This window comes from Alexandromys fortis, unplaced genomic scaffold (genome assembly GCF_014885135.2).
Source record: "Alexandromys fortis isolate MF-2015 unplaced genomic scaffold, M_Fortis_MF-2015_v1.1 scaffold_136, whole genome shotgun sequence".
Lineage (NCBI taxonomy): Eukaryota > Metazoa > Chordata > Mammalia > Rodentia > Cricetidae > Alexandromys > Alexandromys fortis.
The window spans coordinates 2581400-2607402 of NW_026068024.1; the positions used below are offsets into that span (position 1 = coordinate 2581400).

Sequence of the window (26003 nt, forward strand, 5' to 3'; positions counted from 1 at the left end):
GGTAAGCGCACCTTGGGGTGCTTACACACATCATTAGAAATGGGCTAGTCCAGGTGCGAGAATTAGCCTGTAAGGGCTAGAGTTCATGGGCCAAGCAGTTCTTAAATGAATACAGTTTTTGTGTTGTTATTTCGGGCATGAGCTAGCCAAGCGGCCGGGGTGTTGGGGACGCAGCCCCGCCGCTCTTATTTCAACAGTCCTGTCTGTGGCTTGAGCTGACCCAGGAGTTAAACATTTTAGCACTCATTGTATGGGTGTTCCTCATTTTATGACATGCAAAATGTGAGACTCACAGGCCCATGAAGGCATCCACCACAGTTTGTGAGACAGGCCTAGGAGGTCAGGCAATGTGTAGACAGGTTGGATATTGTGCAGGGACCTCAGCAAGTGACACACAGAGCTCAAGCCAAGTTTCTGGGATTTTGGAACCGCCAAGAACATGGGATAGCGACTAAGGAAAGTGGCAGGTGCCAGTGGAGATGTCCAAAAAGAAGCCATAAGTGTTAGACCATAGCTGCAGCCATGCCCAGGACTTCTGGAGTCCAGCTACTGGGGCACCAGGTGTTTGGCACAGAACTACCTAGTTTCTGCTTTCATGATGGATTTCAGCCTCCCTTCGGCCCCTCTTTCCCACCTATATTCCATCTGTCCATTTTGGAATGGGCACACCTATGCTCTATCACTATATACTGGATGGCCATGACTTTTTGCTATTCCAGAACCTCATAATTAATAGTTTGCTTTGTGCCTCAGAAGAGAACTTGAACTTCAGAGTTACAATGTTGAGACTGTTAAAGCTTCGGGGACTCTTTAACTTGGGTTAAATACAGTTTATATTATGAGATGACCATGAGCTTTGGAGGCAAGGGCATAATATATGTCGAATCTGAAATGTGCCCCATAGGTTCCTGCTTTGACTGATTGCTCCCCAGTTGGTGGTGTTATTAGGAGGCTGAGAACTTTTTGAGGGTCAGACTTGGATGATGGAATGAGGATACAGGTCACCTAGGCTGACTTTGGAAGGTTGTGCCTAGCCCTTTGTTCTGTTTCTCTGTCTGCTCCCCGGTCTGCTGTGACCCACAGAGCCCCTGCCACACCTTCTGCTATGAACCGAACAGCCCAGTCCCACCAGGCTCGTCTTGACATTATGGTCTGAAACCCCAGCCCAGTCTAATCTTTTCCTCCTGTCGTGTTGTTCTGGCACAACAACACAAAAGCAGCAAAATTCTGTACATTTACTGAGTTTCTTTACTTTACTACTTGTTGGTAGGTGTTTTCTACATGTCATGTGTCCTATTCTCGTAGACATTTTTTTTTTAGTTTCTTTCCAATTTACTTAGTATTTTTTGAATTAAATCTTAATTTTAATATCATGTGTGTTGGGGGCATGTTGAGTGCAGGTGTCTCTATAAGCCAGAGGGATCAGATTCCCTCAGAACTAGAGTTACAATGGGTTGGTAACTGCCCGATGTAGGTGCCAGCTCACCTGTAGGAAGAATACACGCTCTTAATCACCAAGCCATCGTTTGAGCCCAGTGACTTATTTTTTAACCTTTTCCTTACCTAACTGATCTGACTAGGAATTTCAGCACAAGAATAGACATATTTATCTTATTCATCATCATAGAGGAAGGACTTTGCACTTTTAGTGTGGGATTGCCATATGTGGCTTCCACGGTGTAGAGTGGGATTGTCATATGTGGCTTCCATGGTGTAGCGTGGAATTGTCAATGTGGCTCCCATGGTGTAGTGTGGGATTGTTGTATCTGGCTTCCATTGTGCTGAGGTATAGGGTGCCCTTCATTGTAGGAGCGTCCTTGTGAGGAAAGGGGCAGGCCATGAGAGGCAGGGAACAGAGTAGCTAAGTCTCCCTTCTTGGGTCTGTGGTACATAAGAAAAGGCAGGGTGTGAACCACCCTGTTAAGATTTGTTTCATTTTGTTTTAGGAAATTCTTCTTATTCTCACCTCCACTTTTTTTTCCCCTAGGAGAATTTTATTGGCCTTTTGAATAAGGTTTATTTTCTAGGAAGAATGACCCCATCACACTGCTGCTGAGACCAGCACATGGCCTCCCCTTTGTTGATTCTGTGGCCCCAATGCGGCTTGTCCTGCACTTCCTGTCTGCCATGCTGAATCCCGACCTTCCCAACAGCACCGCATGGAAATCCAGGAGATCCCAATGTAGGTCATATCTGAGGTCCAGATCACCATGTTCCTGAATCCCCAAACCAAAATTCCAGGATCTGAAAAGTGATTTCCTTATAACTTATACTGTCACAGCCTCAAATCTTTCTCCGGGATTTCTTCCGCCTTGGCTCCACAGACTGTGCAGGGAGCAGCAATCTTTTTATTTCCTCGGATGCTGAAAGACCTGACAGGGATCTAGCTTTGAGAAATGCAGGTCTCTGGCCTGTGAGCTGCTCCAACCCTTGGCTGCCCTGCTCTCCCCGACGCAGGTATTGAGACAGAGCCTGAGGTTGCGAGGTTCTTGGAAGCGGTTCTCCTTTTCACCTTGACCTTGCACCACAACGGAGAACAGGAGGCAGCTCACCTCCACTTCTTTAATGTTAAAAACTTGTTAACCTGGAGCTCAAAGTAATGAGGAAGTGAAAGACTGTGCTCCCATGGCACACGCTCCCTTTACTACTAAAGCAGGCCTGGCATATGAAGTAATTGCATTGATGAGGCAGCCTAGAGCAGGGAAAGCCTAACGGAGCCGAATTCCACTTGGCTCGAGCTATCCTCAATCCCTCTTCTAATCAAGGCCTTAGCAACCTGGGACTCCACCTGCACTAAGCAATGCATACACCCGCTCTAAACAGTCTAATTGCTCCTCTCAACAACCTTTTGGTAACCCTCCTTTGGGGCGATTTTCCATGCAAGAATGTCCTGTAACATTCGGTAGTTAAAGACAGAAGACTGGTCCAGCTTGAACTGGTCAAACTATGTCTTCTGGGTGAACTCTTACAGACAACCCCCTATTTATCATCGCATGCTCCTGCATAACTGGGTGTGTATATGATTAGTCGCAGGCAAATTATGATACAGCACACGCAGGTAAAGAAGGGCTTACGAGGGGCTGGGATGGTGGATCAGACGTTGAGAATTCAGTTCCCGGAATCCACAAAGAGCATACCCCCATGTAGCTCCTGCTCTAGAGAGACTGACTTAATTTTAGAGTATGTGGGTGCTTGCATAGACAGTGGCTCTAAGACAGTGGTTCTCAACATGAGTCATAAGCCCCAGGGCTGAATGACCCTTTCACAGGGGTCACATATCAGCTATCCTGCACATTAGATATTTGCATTACGATTTGTAACAGAAATGAAATTACAGTTATGAAGTAGCAATGAAATAATTTTAAGGTTGGGGTCACTACAACATGAGGGACTGTAGTGAAGGGTCACAGCATTAGGAGGGTTGAGAACCACCGCTAACAACAAACTGATGGTGTCTCAGAACTTGAACGCATGTCCTCTCTCTGACTTCAGCCCGGTGATCATCCGATCATGATGAGATTTCTTTGCTTCTCAAACTATGTCACCTTTTCCCCCCCCAGTCCTCAGTTGTGTCCAGGCAACTCCCTCTGAACAGGCTTGAGCATGTTCATTCTGTAATGCACTAAACGTCATCTCTTCCCCATGCAATTTGTGCACTGAAGTCTGAATCCCCAGCTTCTCGGAATGTGACCTGGTCTGAAAGTAGGTGATTGGCACAGATCATTGGTTGAATGGGATGAGGTCATACTGGAGTTCTTGATCCAGTAAAACTGATATCATTACAAAAAGGGAAAAGACAGGCTCAGGCAGGCACACAGGGGGTGCCAGGTGAAGGTGATGGGAACAAGAGTGTTCGTACCCATAAACCAAGAACATCAGAGATTTCCAGAAAGCATCCAGAAGTTAGGGAAGAGGCCTAGGGAAGACTTTTCCCCTCAGTACTGGCTGAAAGAACCATCCTCACTGACATATTGATTTTGGATTTCAAGATTCCAGACCCGGAAGGCAACACATTTTTGTTGCTCTAGGTTACCCAGCTTGTGGTAAAGCCCCAACAAGTTAATACAGACTATCTATACAGACTTCATGCCCCTCTGTTTCAGCATAGCATGCAGATTTATGTCAGCCGGCAAAGCCCCAGACAGTGGGTACTAAGAACAGAATATTCCCCCTGGTTTAGTTCTAAACACACCAGCAGTGTTTGGAGCCCAGTAGGTCTGCTGTTCCTCAAAGACATCCAAACTGTATTCTTGGAAAATAAGAAAGGCCTCAAATATTTCATCTTCAAAGTATGAGAACTTAACTGCCTAAGTAAAACCATTGTCTTAGAAATATTCCTCTTCTTTTTTGAGAAATTAAGAAACAGAGGGATCTTAAATTCAGGATCTGAAATATGTGTTTGTTGATCGAATATGTGTGTATACTAAATGTACCATGTAAACCACATATATGATACAAATATTTGTTTTAAATGAACACACACAGAGGCATCTTAAATTTGAGCTATTCTTAACATTCCCCCTTAAGTTTCTGTTATTGTTCATGTGTTCTGTCTTGGCTTAAAACCTTTCTTGCCAGATTCAAAGAGCATCCAGATCCACACAGCCTGGTACTCACCGAGCAAGACTTCAATAACAGATGCCTTCATAGTGGGGACAACGATGCCCATAAATATCAAAATGGCACCCTGGAGAGAGAGCGAGAAATATCATCAACCTTCAGCCAGGAGTTCTGAATCGGACGCCTGAAGTATCTGGGGACATTCTGCATCATTTTGCATTGCCCTCTGGAGTCAGGATTCAAAGCTTTGGCTTTCTACAGGAAGATGCATAGATGGAGCAGGATGGCTGCACTGGTACCCAGAGAGTCCATTCTCAGTTAGAAAACCCTTTTTAGTTATCTGCCTCTGATTTTCTAGAGATTTCCTTAGGACTGACAAACAACCTCTCGATTTTGAGACTGTGTCTCAATTGTCCTCAGATTTGGCCAACAGCCATATTTATGGTATCAAGGGAAGAATTTAAGTTTACAAATAAATCAACCCTTCAATAAATATGAAATTCCTATAATATGGCTCTTCTTAAAGAAAAAGGTGATAAAACTGTATTAAAATTCAATTCTCACACCTGCATTGCTAGTGGGGGTGCAAACTAGTATATCCCTTTGGATGTCAGTGCAGTGATTTCTCAGAAAATTAGGAAACAACCTTTCTCAAGACCCAGCAATACCACTTTTGGGTATATATCCAAAGGATGCTCAACCATGCCACAAGGACATGTGCTCAACTATGTTCATAGCAGCTTTGTTTGTCATAGCCAGAACCTGGAAACAACTTAAATGCCCCTCAACTGGAGAATGGATAAGGAAAATGTGGTACATTTACACAATGGAGTACTTCACAGCAGAAAAAATAACATCTTGAAATTTGGAGGCAAATGGATGGAGCTAGAAAACATCGTATTAAGTGAGGTAACCCAGACCCAGAAAGACAATTATCACATGTACTCACTCATAAGTGGCTTTAAGAAATAAAGCAAAGGAAACCAGCATACAAATCACAATCCTAGAGAACCTAGACAACTAAGAGAGACTTACATGAATCTAGTCTACAGGGCAAGTAAGAAAGACAAGATCTTCTGAGTAATTTGGGAGCATGGGGACCTTGGGAGAGGGTTGAAGGGGAGAGAAGCGGCAGGGAGGGGAGCAGAGAAAAATGTAGAGCTCAATAAAATCAATAAAAAAGAGCCAGTTCTCATCTCACTCTTAAAATGCATAGTTTAACAGAGGTGAAAAACCATATGTGAAAGCAAACAACCATGGCATCAGAGAGCATGAGAGAGCCAGAGGCCTCATGAGGAAGTGGAAGAGGTGTTTACAGAGCAGTGGGCCTCTGACCTTGCTTCATACTGGTGTCACTGGGAGTTTAAAGACTATCAATGCCCAGATCACCTGAATCAGAGTCTGTTGGGGATAGAGTCTGCAGAGATGGAGCTGCAGAGATGGAGCTGCAGAGATGGAGCTGCAAAGATGGAACTGCATATATGGAGCTGCACAGGGGGAGCTGCACAGATGGAGCTGCACAGGTGGAGCTGCACAGGTGGAGCTGCATAGATGGAATTGCACAGGTATAGCTGCAAAGATGGAGCTGCACAGGTGGAGCTGCGTAGATGGAGCTACACAGATGGAGCTGCACAGATGGAGTTGCACAGGTGGGGCTGCACAGATAGCTGCACATATGGATCTGCACAGGTGGATCTGCACAGGTGGATCTGCACAGGTGGATCTGCACAGGTGGATCTGCACAGGTGGATCTGCACAGGTGGAGCTGCACAGATGTGCCACTCTGTTGTGGCCTGGGAGTTTGTTGGTAAATCTACAAAGCTTTCTGGGAGGAAAGCTTTAAAACTCCTCTGATAGTTCAACATGCAACCAAGTTCAAAAAGCGGTTGTTTAGCAGGACTGCTCTTCACAGCACACACGAGTCCCTTTGTTATCTTGTTAAAATGTTGAGTTTTAGTCCACTTGGTCTGGGCCTAGGAACAGGCACATTAAATGAAGAAAGGAGAGTCTACAAGTATACTGCCCTGAATGTGCCCAATCTCATCTGATCTAGGAAGCTAAGCAGGGTCTGTCCTGTTTAGTGCCTGGATGGGAGAAAGGAAGGGGATTATGTCATCTGTGAGAATAAGGAAAAGCTTCATAGTTCTGGGAGCAGCTGGGCCACCTGACTGGAATGAACAGTTTCAAAACTAAAATAGGGAAAAGGGACATCCAATGTAGGGATCAGCATATACAGAGTTCTAGGACCTGGAAAGCACAGCGGGCATGAGAAGGCTGTTCTCTATAAAGACTACACCTCTGTTCTCTTAAAGATGTGAGGAGACCTTGAAAGTTCATCAATACTACGATTCTCTGCACTTATTCAATACTTCTTTTGGTTTTGAATCCTTATGACAAATCAGCATGGTGAGTTTGAAGGTCATCATTGAATAGATTAAGAAACAAAGACTTAAGAAGTTCCAAATTATGTCCACAGGGCCATGAGAGGACGAGAGTGGAACACAGAGGGGTAGGAGGGAGGCATCTGCCTTTGGTTCATTCAATAGAAAAGAATATGGCAGAGAACCCAGACATAAAATTGGCCTGCATTTTGTTAGCATTATCACCTAAAAAGTTTGAACAGTATCACTGGTAACAAAACACTCCTTTCTCTCTGGGCAAGCAGCATCCCCCATGCAACAGGGCTGCCTGAAGTTGGCATTCATCTCTCTATACTCTGCCTTGGCCCAGGAGTTTGCTGGTAAATCTGCTTACTGGGAAGGAAAAGACCCTGAGATGCACAGTGTGCCAGTTTCTATGATATGGATGCTCACAGAATCTCATTTTTAAGCCACAAGAGTGATGTTCCTAGGTGGGAAATGTCTGTGCTTATATTCAATATTTAGAGATGGATCTGTGAAGGGTTAGCACGAAGTGCTTCTCAGTTATGAATGAAATGTCAATACAAATACCAATGGATTTAAAACGGTTTGATGTGTGAAAGAATTGCTCTAAACAATTGTATTAGCTACAAAGAGTGACGGCCTCACAGTCCGGCATCCCTTTGTTCATTCTGAGCAACAATTGTGATGAATCAGGTTTCCCAATGGAAGTAGTTGACCACCAGTTAACAGTAGAGCAACGGTCTTTAATTTCAGAGTAAGACATACAATCTGCTTGCTATCTGGATTCTGAAATGGCTGTAGTATATTTTGGAACTAGTGCAGTAAGTAATTTTTACTAATGTGAGACACTGCTGATCAGTAGCCATGGGTTCAGCCGTAAATAGCGGGCGTTCTTATGAGACAGGTGCAGGATGCGAAGTGTCCCACCTGGCTGCCTATGGCCAGCATGACCATTAGAGCTCAGTGTTGTAGACTCATCCTTCTCGCTCTCTTACACTCCACATCTCCATCTGCTAGGCCCACTGGCTCGACATTCATACTACATCCAGAATCAGCTCATATTGTCTCCACCAGCGCACCGGGTCTAGGCCACACCCTAGTCCATCCAGATTACTTTCGTTAGCCTTCTCGGCAGGTTAACTGGCATGACCCTTGTTGACCCAGATTGATCTGTGGCATCCCTCTGCGCAGACCTCAACAGTGGATCCCAACCATCCTAAGAAGAAAAGCCAAACGCTTCTCAGGAGGCTCAAGGTCCTACTGGATGCTACCACTTTTCTTCCTCCTGATCTCATTTCCCCCCTAATTTCCCATTATTCTCCCCCTCACTTAATCATTCCAGGGCACGCTGGGCTCTTGACTGTTGCTAGAACATGATTTTCACCTCATGGTCTCACTTGTGCATTTATTGTCCCACTAATAGTTTGCTCTTCCCCAACATGAGCAATCTTTCTCCCAAATCTTTGTTTGAACGTTGCCTTTTTAAGGAACATTATGCAATTGTCCTATTTAAAGTCATAATCCCCCTTTCTATCCACTGCTAAGCCCTATTCTTACCTTGCTATTTTTTTCCTGGTTACTTATCGTTTTTGACATACCCTATAATTTACTTATTTTATTTGTCCAATGTTGGCTTCCTTCAACAGAATGCTAACTCCATGAGGATGAGACTTTTTATTTGAGTTTATAGATGCTCAGCAAATACATGCTATATAAATATGTGGGTACCAAGGACTGTTTCCTTTTCCTAGAAAAGAAAACAAAGAAACAAAACAAAGGGAAGACAATCTGGATATACACCAAACCCAGCAAACCATACATTTTCCATGGTAGTCTACACACAAACACAAGGGGGGAACTGGAGAGCAGAGAGGAATGTTCCCAGCCATGTCCTACAGCTGCAGAAGTCATGAAGGACATACATGACCTTCACATGTGGGGTTGCATGGATAGCCACCAACCAGATCCAAGAAACGACATCTCTAATCCTGACGACGACGACATCACCCAAATAAGACTCGTGAGCAATAGAACCGACCAGAAACTCTGGTCTTCTGGAGAGTGTGTTGACGATTCTTCCTCACCCCTGCGCCTTCCTTCCTTGCTTGGCCTGGTTTTTTTTTTTTTTCACACTCTTAAATATAAATGTGGTTTTTTAAATGAGAGGAAAAGCATTAAAGCCTTTCTCTCTCTGGCACCCCAGAGTCCAGGACTGAAGCCCGCTCAGGTTCTGCAGAAGGGAAGGGGGCCTGTATCATGAAGTCACGGGGAGGGTATTCAGCAACCTGGGAACCTTAACTCCTCCTGAGCTCTCAGGAGTGTGGACAAAAATTGAGAGAGAGCTTCCAGAAGAATGCTACTTGTGCATAAATTATGAATTGTGCTGTGAGCTGTAATTTAAAAGTTCCCCAGTCTGTGGAGTTCTGCTGAGGGAGATAAAGCCTGGGTTGTGAAAGAAAAATATGCACTAGTTTGAGCAGATTAGCACAGCCAACTCAAGTAGATATCAGTGCCTGAAGCTAGAAAAGGCGAAATCTGTAATAAATAATTCTAGCACCTTGTTCTAACTTCATCTCGCTGGCTGTGAGAAAACACTCTGACCCAAAACAGCTTAGGGAACAACGAATTGATCTCAGCTTACAGGTTAGAATCCATCATCGTGGGAAGTCAGGGCAGGAACTGAGGCAGAAACCAAAGAGGAATGCTGCTTTCTGGGTTGCATACAGCCCAGAACCACCTGCCCAGGGAATGGTGCTGCCCATAGTGGGCTGGGCTCCCCTATGCTTTTAACGATCAAAACAGTCTCCCGCAGACACGCCCACAGGCCAATCTGAACTGGGCGATACCTCTGAGATTTTTATTTTCAAGGCTTTGTCAAGTTGACAGTTAAGGTTAACTAGTCATATTTTCTTTGCAGTCCTTAAAAAACACTTCCCGTGTGTTTCTAAAATAGGAGCTCCCTATGCTGTTTTCATCTTCCTCTCCCTCCTTCTCCTCTTCCTTTCCTCTCAAATCCAACTCGCTAGTAGCTGAGAGTGGCCTTGAATTCCATGCCACTGCAACAGGTTTCTGTGGTACTGAGGATCGAAACCAGGGTTTTGTGCATTGGACAAACAGTTTACGAACTGAACTCCATCTCCGTCCCCTCCCTTTGTCCCTCTTGATCATTTGTTTCCTAAGTCCTGGAGGGAGTTGTCAATGAGGGCCCCAATCTGCATTTGCTGAGAAAATGCCTAAGGTTTGTTCTTACACAGTGACCTTGGTTAGAAAGTGGGGCTGACCTAGTATTTCCCACTTTAGAGAGAAGGAGTCTGAGGTCTACAATGGGCCAGACAATTCTTTAAGGTCACATACTAAAGTCAGCCCCAGTTTTATGGCTCTTGTTTCTGCGTATTGTTTACTCCTTGGTGTGCATAAAATGTATTTTATTGAGACTTAAAAACAAAAGCCAAATTGACTTTTCCTGAGATCTATTTGCTAGTGTGCTTGATGCTCACAGGTAAGAGAATAAGCTACTTAAGTCAAAGAGGTCGAAGAGGAATATTGTTCGGTAAGGTGGAAGGAGACCAAAAGGACACCTAGAAAGAAAACAGCTCATGTGGCCCGTGCAGAATGTATCATAATCTCCTTGTTCAAGGTTTCCCTGGGTGCAGAAACTGACAAACCCAGAAATTAGTAAGACAAATAAAGATAAAACAATGATTAGCTCCTCCAGTTTGGGAGAGAGCATTTATCATCACGTGTGTGTGTGTGTTACATGTACCCATATCACCAACATTTTCACTAGCAGATTAAATAGTTCCACAATAACTAGAGACCAAGCTGAAGCCACAGGCTGTCATAAGATGTGACCTCTGGGGAGGAGTTACCCACTTCCCATGATGTCCAACATCTGACAAGGACAGCCACAACCTCTGACCTGCTTTCCCGTGCCCTCCAATTAGGAAGGAGCAGCTTTCTGAAGCATGAGTCTGCAAGCACAGTCACCTGCCAGACTCTTCCCAGCCCACTCAGTCTCTAAAGAGAAAGCCTCAATTCTTTGGGGAGTCACGAGAGACTCTGAAGATGTGATCTGGGTGACCCTGCAACACCATCAAACTGAAATTCTCTTTCGGAACTCTCTCCTCTGCTTCCGGCACCTGTGGATTTCTGATGTTTGTCTGTGTATGTTAGCGCTATGGCTCACTCATACGGTCTCCCTGGAACACCTCACCACCTTCGCCGGCCTTCACAAACCTAGCCATCGTCCAGGCTTCAGCCCATGGTCCACCTCTTTTATTTAAATCGTCCTGATTTCCTAAAGTCAAAACTTCATTCATACTTCTGTTCATGATTCAAAGGAAAGAAAGACAAAATAACGATAGAAAAAGGAAAATCTCTGTGTACCCTATGTGCTAAGCAAGGAGAGACAAAATGCATGTTCCTGTATCAAGTTGCTGGGAGCCTTCCAGAGGGAGACTGACATGTGCTTAGTCATTGCTAACATTTATGGGAGCACATGCTATGGATGATACTTTAACTCGTTCGTCTTTACATCGACCTGGGAAGGCCCTGGAAGCACACAGGAGTCAGTGACTTCGCCCAAGGTTACAAGGCTGACAGGAAGAGGAGCTAAACTCCCAGGGCAAAGGCTCTGCCTTCTGTACTGCCATTAACTGGAGTCTCCAGAGGAGACAGCAGTGCCTGTGGGTCAGTAAAGGGCGCAGAGAGAAACCACTCTGGAGACGGTTCCAGGGAACAGCCTCTGCTTTATTGCGCATGAGTAACCACTTGTACAGTGGAAGCCTGGCTCGGATTGGATAGTGAGGGCTCGCACTGCCGGGGTCTTTCTGTGGAAGGAGCACACTGAAGGAGAGGGAAGACTCCTCTGCAGGCCAGCTACCCCCTTCTCACTATACTTCAGAATTCAGCGTTCCCGCTTCAGGAGCACAGTGGGCCACATTTCTAACTTAGACGCTCAGTATGCCAAGAAGGCTGCCCACTAGGTCATGCCTGCTCTTTCTCCTATACGCCCCCGACCACCTCTGTGTTCTGACTCAGTTGGTCTAAGCTGGAATCATACTGTTTGAAGGCACTCACGGATTCCACTGGGCAGTGAGCCTATCTACTCTCAGAGCTACCAGCAAGGAAAAATTGAGTGGATGGCACATGGCTGGTGTGTGGGAACTGGAAGAAGCTTGAACAACTTCGCTGAACTTCAGGGAGCGACTAAGCCAGGCATGGGAGAGGAGTGAGGTTATTACAGAGGGAGGAAGGGGCTGCATAAGCCTTGAATGTCATGCCTAAAGAATGCGAGATCATTCCTATAGGCAACAGGGAGACATGGAAGGCTTAAGAATGATTTTTTTTTTGCATTCATCATTTTTAATAAGCCCCTTGGAGGTCTACTTGAGCCACCCACTTGGAAAAAAATCTGCCCCATTGGACATCTTGAGGTGATATAATGGTGGCGTCGGTCTGATCTAGGGGTGGTGTGGAGGAGCACCGACCATGCTCGGTCCATGAAGTGGAGGGAGCCAGCATCCATCTGGAAACATTTAACAGCTATGGAGAGTTTGAATGTTACTTCCACTATGCTGCAGTTCCCGGGGGACAGAGGTCTCTGTGTGGAGAGAGGCCACATCTGCAGTCTTCTGCCTGCCTGGAAATCCTTAGCCACTCGTCACTGACGATCGTGAGAGGCGTTCAGAGGGTCCCTTGAAAGGTGTAGGTGGCCTCGATGTGGACAGTGGCCTTTGTACAGATTATAGATATGGGGGCTTGGTCTCCATGGCTGTAGTCACTGCAGCTTTATACCAACAGGCCCCATGAGGGGGCTACCAGAGTCTTCTAATTTGAAGGGCTGGAAGAGCCCATGTCGCATAACTTCATCTCATGCACACATGTACTTTTAAAATGGTGTAAAATGACCTTCAGGCTATGTGTGCAAGATGTGCATAAAACATGTGAGTGTTGAGTTTGGACTTGGGTCCTATCCTCGGGATATCTCGAGGATATAAATGAATTCAAAACTTCAGAACAAAGTCCCAGATTCAAATGGCTCTGGTCCCAGGCGTTTCAGCTAAGGAATACTCACACTGTAGTAATTACTACTTTAGGTGGGTTATATCCTGAAAAATGGGCAGAAATGAAACAGTTTGATCTTACGTTTTGGGAATAATAGTTGCCTCTTTCATTGGAAATGAAGAAGGTGGCAGAAGGTTCCAGGTCTACTGGCAGTCATTTTGTGACCATGAGAAAAATCCACACTTCGGGAAAAGTTAGCATAAGAAGACACTGGGCAGCCTTGGGTATTTCTGGGCATCTTCAGGTATTGCAGAGAAATAGACTGGAAGCTTGTAGCCTGTGCCCAACTCTGTCTTTTGTTCTGTTTTTATTTTGTTTGATTATTTTTTTTTTTTGAGACAGGATTTCTCTGTCTGGAATTGGCTCTTGTAGACCAGGCTGGTCTCGAACTCACAGAGATCCTCCTGCCTCTGCCTCCCGAGTGCTGGGCCTAACGGCGTGCGCCAGCACCGCCTGGCCCCCGGGCCCAACTCTGCATCATCTGTTATATGAGATAATAAATCTCCTGTTCAGTTCAGTTACAACTGAGGGATTATTTCTATCTCTCTAATTATCAGTCCCTATTCTTGTCCGTGACTTTAATTAGAGGGGACTAACACCGCCTGTCATACCCCAGAGTCCAGAGTGTTTTCTCAATAAACCACGTAGTGTTTCTTTCTGGGACCCATAAAAAAAAAGGGCACTAAAATGTTTAGAAATCAGAGCAGTGGAGGTCACGTGTCCAGTGTCACATGTCACACAGCACAGGTCTTCATCTTGTTGTGCTGATTGTATCTATGTATGTGTTGGGGTGCGTGTGTATGTGTGGGCATGTAGAGACCAGAAGATAACCTCAGACGTCATCTTTCAGTCACTGTCCTTCCTCCTTGTTTTCTGAGACATGGCCTAGATAGACCTCGTTGCGTAGGGTAGGCTGGGTGACCAGTGACCTCCTGGATTCTCATGTTTCTGACTGCTCAGTGCTGGGATTACAGGGGTGTACCACTATGTTCAGCTTCAAAAGTGGGTTCTGGGTCTGGGATGGAGGCCTTCCTTCATGCTTGCACATCACTTTACTGAGAAGGCCAACTCCCCAGTTTAGTACATGTTGTATTAATTATATCAGACTTCTCAAATAGCCACTATTGTACAATTCAAACTATGCCATAACTTATTTGCTAATTATTATGAGGGGAAATTTCAACTCTTCTTTTTTTCTGAGACAAGGTGTCTCTGTATATCCCTGACTGTACTGGAACTTGCTTTGTAGGGCAGGCTGGCCTCAAACTCACAGAGACCTGCCTGCCTCTGTCTCCCGGGTGCTGGGATTAAAGGTGTGCGCCACCACCCGGCTGAATTTCCACTCTTATTGGTGTACTGTTCACTTTCAAAGTCCAGTGACATCTATAGCTTCAATCTTGTAAGATCAAGGATGTCAACAGCTCAAACAGTCACCGAGAGCATTCACTTGAAGTTCAGTGACTCAGCTGGTCAACGCCTATAATCTAACAAGACAAGACACCTTAGACCCTTGGAAATATCCCTGGGCCCCAAGAATTGAGACATTGAGAGCCTTCATATGCGGGATTGCTGAACTGCAGACATCATGGGGCCCTACATAACAAAATGACAAAACAAGACTAGATGAGGGAGGGACAATGGGCACAGCCTCGGGCAGGGGGCAGGGAGGCATTGAGCTTTCATTTCTGGCCACTTCCCAGGTCCCATTTCCATCAGAGAGAGATCCAGCTGGACTCGGCTCTCAGGCATGACATACATATTTCTGGACACTTTTGCTCCAGCCAGTTTTGAGTTAGTTTCTGTTCTGGCTTGGATTAAAACCTTTCCTCGTGTTTATTTTTTAGTTAGGTCTCTTTTCCCCGAAGTGATGGCTAGTGGAATAAAAAGGCTTCAGATGAGAAAGATGCACGCAATTCTCTGTTGGCCTCAGAGCAGGCGCTTCCTAGAGAGGCTTCGTGGAAGCTTGAAGCCAGGGTCTGGAAAGATGCACGGTGAAGGGACACAATGAGCTCTGGAAATGGGTGACCCCAAATCACTGCTACATTGCTGTGGAGTTTCCCTAGGTCATGATAGTACTGCACCAGCCAGGGGCTTTTACAACTTTGAAGACCTTTGCTTTCTACAGTTGGGCTAGGTGGAAATACCCCTGTTTTTTGTCACCTCATGGATGGCAGCTAGTCAAGTAGCTAAAACACCCTTAATGACCAAGCCAGCCTCCCACAAATAAAGAGTCAGGATTGTCTAATCTCTGTAACTGGCAGTTTCTCTTGATGTTTATGAAAATGTTGTGTGAGCTGATATTACCACCCGAGGATTCCCCTTAAGTCTCACATATACATGGATGGATAAGGTGGGAACTCCTTATGGATGCAGTCTTTTCGTAAAGGCTGGTTTTCAAAAAAAATTGTGAGTATGGGGGTGGCACCTGAAGGGAGGTGTCTGTCCTCTGATGTCTTTAGAATCTGGAGTCCCAGGCGGTTATGAGCTGTTTGACTCAGGGACTAGGAATTGGACTCAGGTCTTCTGGAAGAATAGTAGGAGCTTTTAACCACTGGGCCATCTCCTCAGTCTGCAGATCAGTCTTGATCACTGAGGAAATCCCACCGCAGAGGTACCCATCCATGGTCATCGGGTTGGATTAAACAGCTCATGTATGTTTCAATGACAGACACGTACATGCCTTTGCCACTCATCTATGTGGCGTTTTTTTACATTTCAGAAACCCCAAAAGGGAAAGCCTTTTTTGGTATGTGTTTGAATCGATCATTTTGTACCTCGTTAAGAACCTGCCATATGGCAATGCTTACCACATCCACAAAGTCTCCCACCAACAGTGACTTCTAGGGGAACTGCAAACAGCAATTACATTTCTGAAATGGTAGTTTAGGTCTCTTATTGCCAGTGGGGGGAAGATACGCTGGTGTGCAGGCACGCACCAATGAGCTCTACAGAACTCCTCCCAAGAGCCATTCAAAATCTGGGGAAGGAAACAAGACCCTCTAAAATGAGGTGGGCCAAGAGGGTACGTCGTGGTTACCCCGGAAACCAAGAAAGGCTTAGAAAGAATCGCATGCAGCTCTTAAACATGAACTTCTCCCATCAGAGATGGCTTTACCTAATGCGTTTGACACCACATTAGCGCTGCCTCCTATTTGTGAATTCTCTCCTGGACTTTTGCGGTTAGTGACTGCCAAGGGCTATCTACTGTGAATTGAGCGCTGAGTATCTGCTTCGATTCAACTGGGATCCCCAGAGCCTTCACTGGCTTGAACACTCTGTGCTTTCTCATGTGGCCCTAGTTCTGAGGCGCAGAAAAACAAGTCCGGTTCTGAGTCGGCCTTCCAGCTGAGGTGGGAATAGGAGGGTGTGTTTTTGTGACCCATGCTTTCCCGACTGCCTCTGTGTAAAGAATGGGTTCATCTCAGATGACAGGGCTTCGGCTCTCCCAGAGCAGAGTCAAAGCACATTCTTGAATCCCATTGAGGAGAGGCTTGTGGAAACTGGAGGGTGTGGAGGAGTGACTGCGGCTGAACAATTAAGGGTTGTGGAGGATTAAACTCTGGAAATTGCCAGGAACAAACAGAAAGAGCTCGTTTAGAAGCAAGATACTAAATTCTCTAAGGGAACCCACCCAGCCTCTTACCAGACTGTTCTTAGCCCTTAAAGAGCTCTTATCCTCACCCACGTGCCTCTCCTTATAATTTTTGTTATGTCACATGAGTTTTGTCCCTTTATTCCTCTTCACAGAATGATTTATTTATTCATTTGTTTATTTTTATTATTATTTTTTATTGAGATAGGAGAGTAGCTCTCATTCTTCCTAATGCTGTGACCTTTAATACGGTTCCTCGTGTTGTGCTGATCCCCAACCATAAAATTACTTTTGTTGCTACTTCATAACTGTAATTTTGCTATTGTTGTGAATAATAATGTAAATACCTGATATGCAGGATATCTGATATGCAAACCCTGTAAAAGCATCCATTCTTCGACTCCCAAAGGGACTGTGACCCACAGATTGATAATGTCTTATGATGTTGCCCAGGACAGCCTGAAGCTCTGGGCTGAACTGTTACTCCTGTATCAGCCTCCTTTTGACTGTCTAGAACTATAGGCCTGTGACACTGGGGCTGGTTTTTCACAGAGAGTTCTAGAAGTTTAAGGAATACCCAGTAACAACTGTCTTTCCAGAGCTCACTCGGTGCTATACGCCACACTCACTGGGACTTACTTCTCATGGCAATATTCTAAAGAAAATACTAATTTGCCTTTCAGAGAATTGAAATGTAGAGAATGTGATTAAATTGTTCAAGGTTACTGAAAATTGTGCGACTATCCCAGAACTTGAATGTCAGAGCCCAAACCCTGCAGGCCTTCGGAGGCTCATGTCCCATGACTGGCAACAAGATCCCCACTTCCCTTTCACACAACTCATGTGTCGGACGCGTTTAAAATACTTGCTTGACAATAGTTAAATTTCAGGCTGCAAAGCATAGGCGCTGAATAATAAAACTTGTCATAATTAGAAAGAATCATACTGGGGTCTGAACTCATGTTCTCTTCCTCACAAGGGCTAAAACGACACACAGGCATCATTTTTAAATCCAAAAGACTTGTTACCCCCACATAAAAAGATACTTGAGTATATCATAGTTGACTATGATGGGATGTCAAAATGAGGAACTCTCGGACTCAGGATTCCGTGACGCATGTGACTGTTCTCATGTCCCAAGGTGGTCTCCTCATACTGTTGCCTAAAGTGGGGTGGGAGGGAGGAGCTGAATGCTCCCTTCATGTGTCTGGAAGGGGCTGGAGGGGAGCAAAATGCCAAAACAGTTTCCTACAGAAATTCTTGCCTCCAGTCTCTGAGTGCTTCTCTTGGCTTCCCTGTCCTTTGGCATGGCCCAGACTGTGGGGACAGCGGAGGAGGGAACAAGCTTGGGTTCCAGTTTCTGCACCTCTTTGGAAACCCAGTTTAGTTTCCCAGAGACATCACTGGGAAGTAGTTGTCCTTCAGACTCGGGACACAAAGAACTTGATTTTGACTTATGATCAACTTGTCTATCAACACAGGGAAGAATGTGCAACCACCAAGACTTCCTGTATAGCTGGACATCATGGCACCTGGCACATGCCCACAATGTCAGCATTCAGGAGGCAGAAGCAGAAGGACCATCGCCAGTCTATGGCCAGCTTGGTCTACACAGCAAGTTCCAGGCCAGTTAAAACGACATAGTAAGACACTGTGTCAAAAACCAGCCCACCAAACCGACAAACAAACAAAAACAAAATTAAAGTCAAGCAAACAGACTCCCTCTGTGAAACAGTCTTCTTGGGGTGGGCACGTCACTGGATGCTACGGAACCAGGAACATGGAAGGTAGAAGAAACTGCACACAAAAACGCCAGCCTTTCAGGGACTGGGGGGAAACTGCAAACCCCAAGCCAGAGCACCTACCACCATCTGAGTGTAGGTAAGAGATCCCCAGTAAAATGAGGGCATCTTTAAAAAACCCATAGCTGTCTTTTGGGACCTAAAACAGTTGTTAAATCCTTCATAGCTTGGGGAATCTGGACACCAGCCTGTAACAGTACCAGCCTAGCAACTGTAAACGGCTGTTAGTGGCCAATGGGAAAAGAGTAAGCCTAACACAGTGAAAGTGAGAATTTGGTTAGCGCCCACATGGATGTGGGGTGTAGCGTAGACACTTGCAATGCTATTTTCCAGTGCTGCCGAGTATTGTAAATATACCGATGCACCCCACATGATTAAGTTAAAACTGACCAAGGTGATTGATAACCTCTGGGGCACAGCTTGAAATATTAAGGACCCAATCAGATTTTATTCAGAGCAGAGGCAAGAGCTATTCTAAGCATGAGTTCACAGTGTGGGTATCCAGGGGATGTTGAAGGTACTAGGAGGACACCTTCTCTCTGCTTATTTACAATGTATCCGCGATTTCTCCTGTCCTCACTCAGCTCCAAATGCTACCCTGGCCTACCAAACTTGATCCCACTCAGAACCCACTCAGGACCCACCCACGACCCACTCAGTCATGCTGCCATGACTCTTCTACCCATCTGGCAGTTTGAGATGCTCTCCCCAGAGATTTTATGGCACTTCCCATTATTCTCATGAATAGGCGTGCAATGAAAATCATTTCCCATTTCACTGCTCCTACATCCCCCAACTTCCTTGCTTGCGTTTTATGCAGCGCGCGCACACGCACACACTTTCTAGTTCATGCCCCAACATTGGCAGCTCCTAAAAAATGGAAGCTCCTTTGTTCACTCTTCTTCCCCAGTTCTGAGAACTGGGGGTGCACACTGGAGGCGGCCCAGTAAATAATAGTGATTGCTGTTGTCAAACATTGTTATCTCGGCCTTCCTGAGTGGCTCGTTCCTGTTCGAATACACATTTCCTTAGAGTATTATACAAGCAGGGCTGGTCTGGGCAAGCCAGCTTGCACCTTTATGTCTTAAGCGTGTTTTCTCTGTCTGGGACACAAAGAACCCTGATCCCCTGGAAGTTGTACATACTTCCTCAAGGAATAGAACCCACCCTTTCAAAAACTGAGAAGGAGGAGGAGGAGGAACCAGGGTTTCTTCTTGTGACAGCCTGAATGGTGATTTCCCACCAAGTTCTGTTGCATAGCTACATGAAACCTTAGCTTTCTTCCAACCAACAGAAAGAATCTGAGATGTCATTCCTGAAGTTTTGCCAATGTAAAGAGTGGTTTTCTTTAGTCTGTGCTCTAAGGAGCAGTGATTTCTTCCTTCTACAACAAACTGCTAATTTCACCACAGTGAAGATAAAGGAAATCTTTTGGAGACATAAGCTATGCAGAAGGCTTCCATGTCTCCACCCCGGGACCTGGAAAGCAATTCTTAAATCAGGAGATTGTTCAAGAACACTCACAACCCAACACACCAGTCTCTTCCTGTGATTCTCTTTCCCCTTTCTTTATTATTATGGAGAGGACTCAACTGCAACATGGACAGCCGTGCTCGAAGTGTGGCTTGAAATTTAGGTGTTTGGGATAGCAAAGACTGTTCTGAAAGTAATTTAAACAGTAACCACAACAAACCAGACCCTGTGTGTTGAGAATGCGAGCCTGGCATTAGGCGTTCTGGATTTGAGCCGGAGATCTTATTATCTAGGACTTCAAACTTTAAGGACTTCTCAGTCTTAGTTTATTTATCTGTGTAAGGAGATGGCATCAACCCTTGTCTGCTTATTGTAGGGGTTACATGGGTTAATAGATGAAGGCTGTTAATACCTTTGGGTTTTTGCTGTCGTTGTTTTTTACTTGTTTGTTTATATGGTTTTTGCTTTTCCAGACAGGGTTTTTCTGTGCAACAGTTCTGGCTGTCCTGGAACTGCCTCTGTAGACCAGGCTGGCCTCAGACTCAGAGATCAGGCTGCCTTTGCCTCCTGAGTGTTCTCATTGGGTGATGAGTGGTTGTTCTGTCCACATTGCCATCGTCACTATTACCACGTCTACAAAATATGGCCACTTAGATATTAGTTTAGAACCCAACGGAGCAAGCAGTTGAATCTCTTAGTAGGATGCTTCCTGGAGCAAGTTATGGCTTGATTCTTGTGTGTTTTTGGTGAAGGAAACTGGTGTGGTCTGAATGTTAGCATCTCTCAAAGCTCACATATAATCCCAGCCCCAAAGGCAGTAGTTTTGGCAGTTGGGGCCTTTGAGGATGACTAGAGACTTTATGAATAGGAGGAAAACCGTCATCAGAAGAGGCACCAGGGGCTGGGATGATGACGCTGGCAGAAAGCGTATAGCCGGGTAAGCATGAGGACACAAGTTCAAATCCCTAACCCCCATGGAAAATATTGGGTGTGGTCCACACATGTCCATTACTTCAGTGCTGTGGGAGGTGGAGACAAGAACGTCCCTGGGGCTTGCTGCCTGCTAGCCCCGTTCCATTGCCAGCGAGAGACCCTGTCTCAAGAGAATGAAGTGGTGAATGACGGAACATGGCACCCAGCTCTTCCTTTGCCCTCCTCCGTGTGCTCACACTGTGAGAACATGCTGGGTACGAAACAGAAAGTTGGCTCTCATCAGACATGGACTCCATGGGTGCCTCGATCCTGGACATTTCAGCCTCCGGAACTCAAAATAAAATGTTCTCTTTATAGGCCACTCCGTCTGTGGCATTTCTTACAGCAGCCACAATGGACTAAGATGAAGACAGAAGGACTCACGGCTGCCATTTGGCTGAGTACTTGGAGAGTCCCAGCACAAGGCTCTGGATATACGTGTTTTCCAAAACTCACAGTTGGAAATACCAGCACTCAGTGTGATGGGAAGTAAGTCACGAAAGGGAGCCATCATGAATGGCATCAGATTCAAGAGAAAATTCCACTCTCTGCCATTAGGTGACTCAATGAAAAGATGGCTGCTTATAAACCCAAAGTCATGTCTGTGTCATACTCCAGCCTTTGAGCCCTTTGATCATGGCTTTTTATTCTCCAGAACTGCGGGAAATTGATGCTTGCTGTCAGTCTACAGTGTTTCGTTTTAATACCACCAATTGACTGGAATGCCTAAAAAGGAAGTAATTCCATATTTTTCCTCCTTTATCCTCTGTTGGGGTTTGTAAGGCCCCTCCACCGATTTTCTTAAAAGTTTTCTAGAAGGTTGTGTTATCTGACAAGGCAAATGACCAAGAAACAACTCCTGACAATCCTCAAGAAGAATTGGAAAAAACCTCGAATGAAAAAAAATATGAACTAGAAATGGCGCTAATTTTAATTTTATATAAATTCTAAGACCAGAACAAAATATGACTATAAAAACTTCCTCAAGGGGAGTCCAAAGCACATCAGCATCTCTGTGTTGCTCGTTTCCCGCTGCAGGCTTGATTCGGGACAGGGTTTGGACATCCCTCGCTTCAGTTCCCCTTTGTCCCCTGACGCTCAGCAGTGGATTTTGACCTCGTCACATCTGCTCTGTGTGGAACCTTGCCAGTTCCAGGTTGCCATGGATGTAATTTTTATGGATGGTTCCATCAAGCATCGTATGGTGCCTGTTTTGGATACTTTCCAGGAAGCCCAAAGATTTCTACTCATCCCTAAGGACCTCGGGAAGACTTACGAAAAAGCTCCTCGCTGATTAATAACAAATTCTACGGCCGGTATCCACAACTGTTTGTGTTATGGATGAGGTAACCATGGAAAACACAATAAACAAAACAGAAATAGCCCTTGCTCTGTGGTGAACATGTGACCATGGACATGCTGCCATGGGAGATTTTCTTTCCTTTAGCTTTTCTACTTGTGGTCTGCAAAATAGGAGCTCACCTGGGTGATTTCAGGCTGACGTGTGTGTGTGAGTGTGTGTGTGTGTGTGTGTGTGTGTGTGGTGTTTAATGAAGATTTTACTGTCTAACAACGAGTACAAACAAAAAGTAATTTCTGGTGTCTGTTGTGATTGTCTGATTTCTCCCTTGATGCATTTTCTGTAAGAATGGAATCTGTGTGCTAGTGCCCAAATACTTCCCGTACCTCTATAAAGCAGCATTTTCCTTGTGTTGCTTCTCCCTCTCCTGTCCTCCTGGTATTTGGAGGCTCAAGAATTTCCCTGTCTTCAGGACACCACAAAAAAACACATCTTGAAACAGAGACAAAGAGCTTTCTCAGTCACCAAAAGTTGCCTCTTTGGCTTATCCTTAGCTGAATGAGGGACAAGTTCAGACCTCTGAGTGGCAACTGACTTCTAAGACCTACAAGACCCACACAGAAAACCACAAGTCATTGGCTAATCCCGCCCAAAGAGTTAATGTTTAAGAGTTTGAAGACAATCACAAATGACTGGCTCCACTGAAGCTCTGGGTTCTTGCTTAAGTTATCACTTCAATGAAAATAGTTGCTAACATTTGGGTGCCGACAGGGTGAGGTACGGATTAATTCACGGATGAGAAAACTGGGACCCACGGCTTATCAAAATTTGAAGAGTCAGAACCTGTTGACTGAACAGTCTCCATAGCACCCCTTAGCATTGCAAGGCCATTTGGCCTCAGCTTTGGTCTCTCATGGTGTCTTTAAACTCTGACATCTAACATTATCTTCACACAAAGACATGCAAATAGTCACGTGTATATGCCAGGGAATGGGAAAAAATTGGACTCACAGGTTTACGACTTGGACCATGCTGTCCTAAGTATACTATGGATAAACACAGACACAAACACACAGACACACAGACACACAGACACACACACACACACTTTCCTTAATTATCTTGTGAAGAACAGTTGAATTTCATTTTCATATGTTATTGTCTTAGTAAGGTTCCTATCACTATGATAAAACACCATGACCAAAACAAAGTGTGGAGAAAGCAAATAATTCAAGTCACACTCCATCACTGAAGGAGATCAGGCAGGAGCTGAAGCAAAGGCCATGAAGGAATGCCTCTTACTGCCTTGCTCCTCATAGTTTGACCAACCTGCTCCCTTACACCATCCAGCACCAAGGGCCTGGGGTGGCCCCACTACAGTGGGCTTGGTCCTCCCACTTCAATCGTCAAACAAGAAAATATCCCACAGGTTTGCTCATAAACTAATCTGGTGGGGGGCATTTTCCCAACTAAAGTTTCTTCATCCCAATTAACTCTAGCTTGGGTCAAGTTGATAGAGCACACACACAATTTTTACTCAGTCATTTAAATACAAATATTTCAAATACAGTTTTTGTAAGTCTGTTTTAATACTTCTTATTTTAATGTATATGGAGTCTGCACAATGAAACAGACCATCTTCTCTCCCTTTTCTGTGTTATAGTTTGTATGAGGAAATGGAAGCATCTATTTCTTAGGTCTCCGGGGTCATTAGATGACCTTCTACTGGCAGACCTCTGCTGTGGGTCTTGTACCCTGTAAAGATTTGTCACTTGTATTGGTTTAATAAAATGCTGATTGGCCAGTAGTCAGGTAGGAAGTATAGGTGGGGCGACCAGAACAGGAGAATTCTGGGAAGAGGAAAGGCTCAGTCTGCAGTCGTCACCCAGATGCAGAGGAAACAAGATGAGAATGCCTTGCTGATAAAAGGTACCAAGCCACATGGCTAACACAGACAAGAATTATGGGTTACTGTAAGTTATAAGAGTTAATAAAAAGCCTGTGTGAATATGCCAACCAGTTCATAATTAATGTAGACCTCTGTGTGTTTCTTTGGGACTAAAGGACTGTAGGACCTGGTGGGACAGAAACCCCTATCAACAGAACACTGTGTTCTGCCCAGCATCCACTGCTCTAACACCAGGCTTACTTTGGGGGATGGTTTGGGGAGGAGATGCTATGTGGGTCCACACCAAGAGGACGTTCCTGGAGAATATCAATCAATGACTGCCCAATAGAATTTTTCTCTGACTGTATAGAAAAATACCATCCTATAGAAAACACTCATCTTCAAACCCCTGTTGTAGCTGCCAATCAATAACACTAAGCCTCATGCTGGCCCTGGGAAGGAGGAGATGCTTGCACTGCCCTTTCTATTTTTCAAAAGGGGAACAAAAGCCAAGCAGTGTACCACGTCTTTCTCGAGGGAGCACAGTGCTCAGGCAGGGCTGCTAGGGTTATTCAAGACTCCTGGCTTGGCACGGTGGGTCAGACCACACAGCTTTCCTGTGTTCCACGTGTCTTACAGGAACTACAGTGGAGAACAGCACAAGCCTTACTGTTCTTGTGGCACTATTCAAACCATCCGCTGTAGTTTCCCTGAAAGAACCTATTCTCCCTGCGATTGGTAACTTGCTGGGAAGATAATTAGATCTGCTGAAGGACAGCCACAAAGGCGATTTCAGCAGAGATGCGGAGCGGGCGTTCTCAGCATTCGTGAGGTATTTCCTTTTCAGCCTTTCCCGTTGCAAGGGAGGTAGCAGGTATATTTAAATGAAGTTGAGCTGGTAAGTTAGCATATTGCAATAGAAACACATTCCTTGTAGTCTTAAAAAGTTCTGGTCTAATGCTTGTTTTTGATAAAAGGAGATATTTTAATTTAATAAGTAAAAGAAGAACCCTTGCAACTTTTTACTAGTGGGCACACACACACACACACACACACACACACACACACACACACACATTCAGCAAAGAAAAAAACAACCCGAACAAACAGTGTTTGATCCTTCTTTGCTTCAGGGCATTCCATCCTTCAAGGGACCAGGGAAAAACAACCTCATAACTTTACCACCAAAACGTCCAAATTTATTGAAATACAATGTAATGGTAAATATTGTTTTCTTAGCAGAAACACATTTTTTTCCCCTAAACAACCACTGTGGCCAAGAATGCCTGGTTTTGTTTTTATAATAAACTCCAAGAAAAATCTTGAGTTCCACCCTTGCTTTGGGGCTTGCTTGGAGCAAAGGTTCCTGTCTAATTGTTCAGTCGGATCCCCTGTTTAACCTGTGCTTTGGGCGTTTATTTCATGTTTGTACTGGTTCCACACAATCGTACTTAAAAGAGATTGCACATCCTTTCTTCTTAGGCAAAGCAGAACAATGCAAGGCTAACAATGCCAACCCCTTCCCAGGCTTATCAATAAGAGAAGCATTCAGCCTAAGCAAACCCTGCTATTGTAAACAGTCAGAGATTGCTCATCTAGCCACATTCCAGGAGACCTGCCTCAATGGAGAGTCGGCTCTCTCTTCACAACCCTGTGCCCACCCCTCACACGGCTTTTCAGACGGTAAGGAGCTGCTCCAGTGTTACTATATTCCTTATGGGAAACAAGCTGAGTTTTAAAGAAAGCGAGAAAGGAGTAAGTCACTTAAAGTTTCCACACAAATATCACATTTTTAACTTACTTTAAGCATAATTAAGTTGCTTTAGTGACACAGCAGAAATCTTGTTCTAACATTAATAGCTTAGCATTGTTTATTTATAACACGCACAATATGGTGATTACAGCTAACTAGCATCTACTTCTATTACAGTCCTCTTTAAACTGAAATTTACCGGCTGGTTTCGGC

At 44.9% G+C, this 26003-nt stretch overlaps 1 protein-coding gene, 1 long non-coding RNA gene and 1 pseudogene across 3 annotated transcripts in view; 1 reads left to right on the plus strand and 2 right to left on the minus strand.

The window, feature by feature from the left end:
- The window catches only part of Vit (vitrin), a 116631-nt gene that overhangs the window by 90295 nt on the left and 333 nt on the right, over positions 1-26003 (minus strand). For both annotated transcript variants that reach the window (XM_050163541.1, XM_050163540.1), the window contains exon 2: positions 4618-4687. In XM_050163541.1, coding sequence (XP_050019498.1) covers positions 4618-4669 — 52 coding nt within the window. In that variant the 5' untranslated portion in view covers positions 4670-4687. The remainder of the gene's footprint in view (positions 1-4617; positions 4688-26003) is intronic.
- Positions 2017-3958, minus strand: LOC126514562 (60S ribosomal protein L11-like; annotated as a pseudogene).
- The window catches only part of LOC126514571 (uncharacterized), a 39217-nt gene continuing 38866 nt past the window's right edge, over positions 25653-26003 (plus strand). Inside the window, exon 1 of the long non-coding RNA XR_007595613.1 lies at positions 25653-25720. This is a non-coding gene — a long non-coding RNA (uncharacterized lncRNA). The remainder of the gene's footprint in view (positions 25721-26003) is intronic.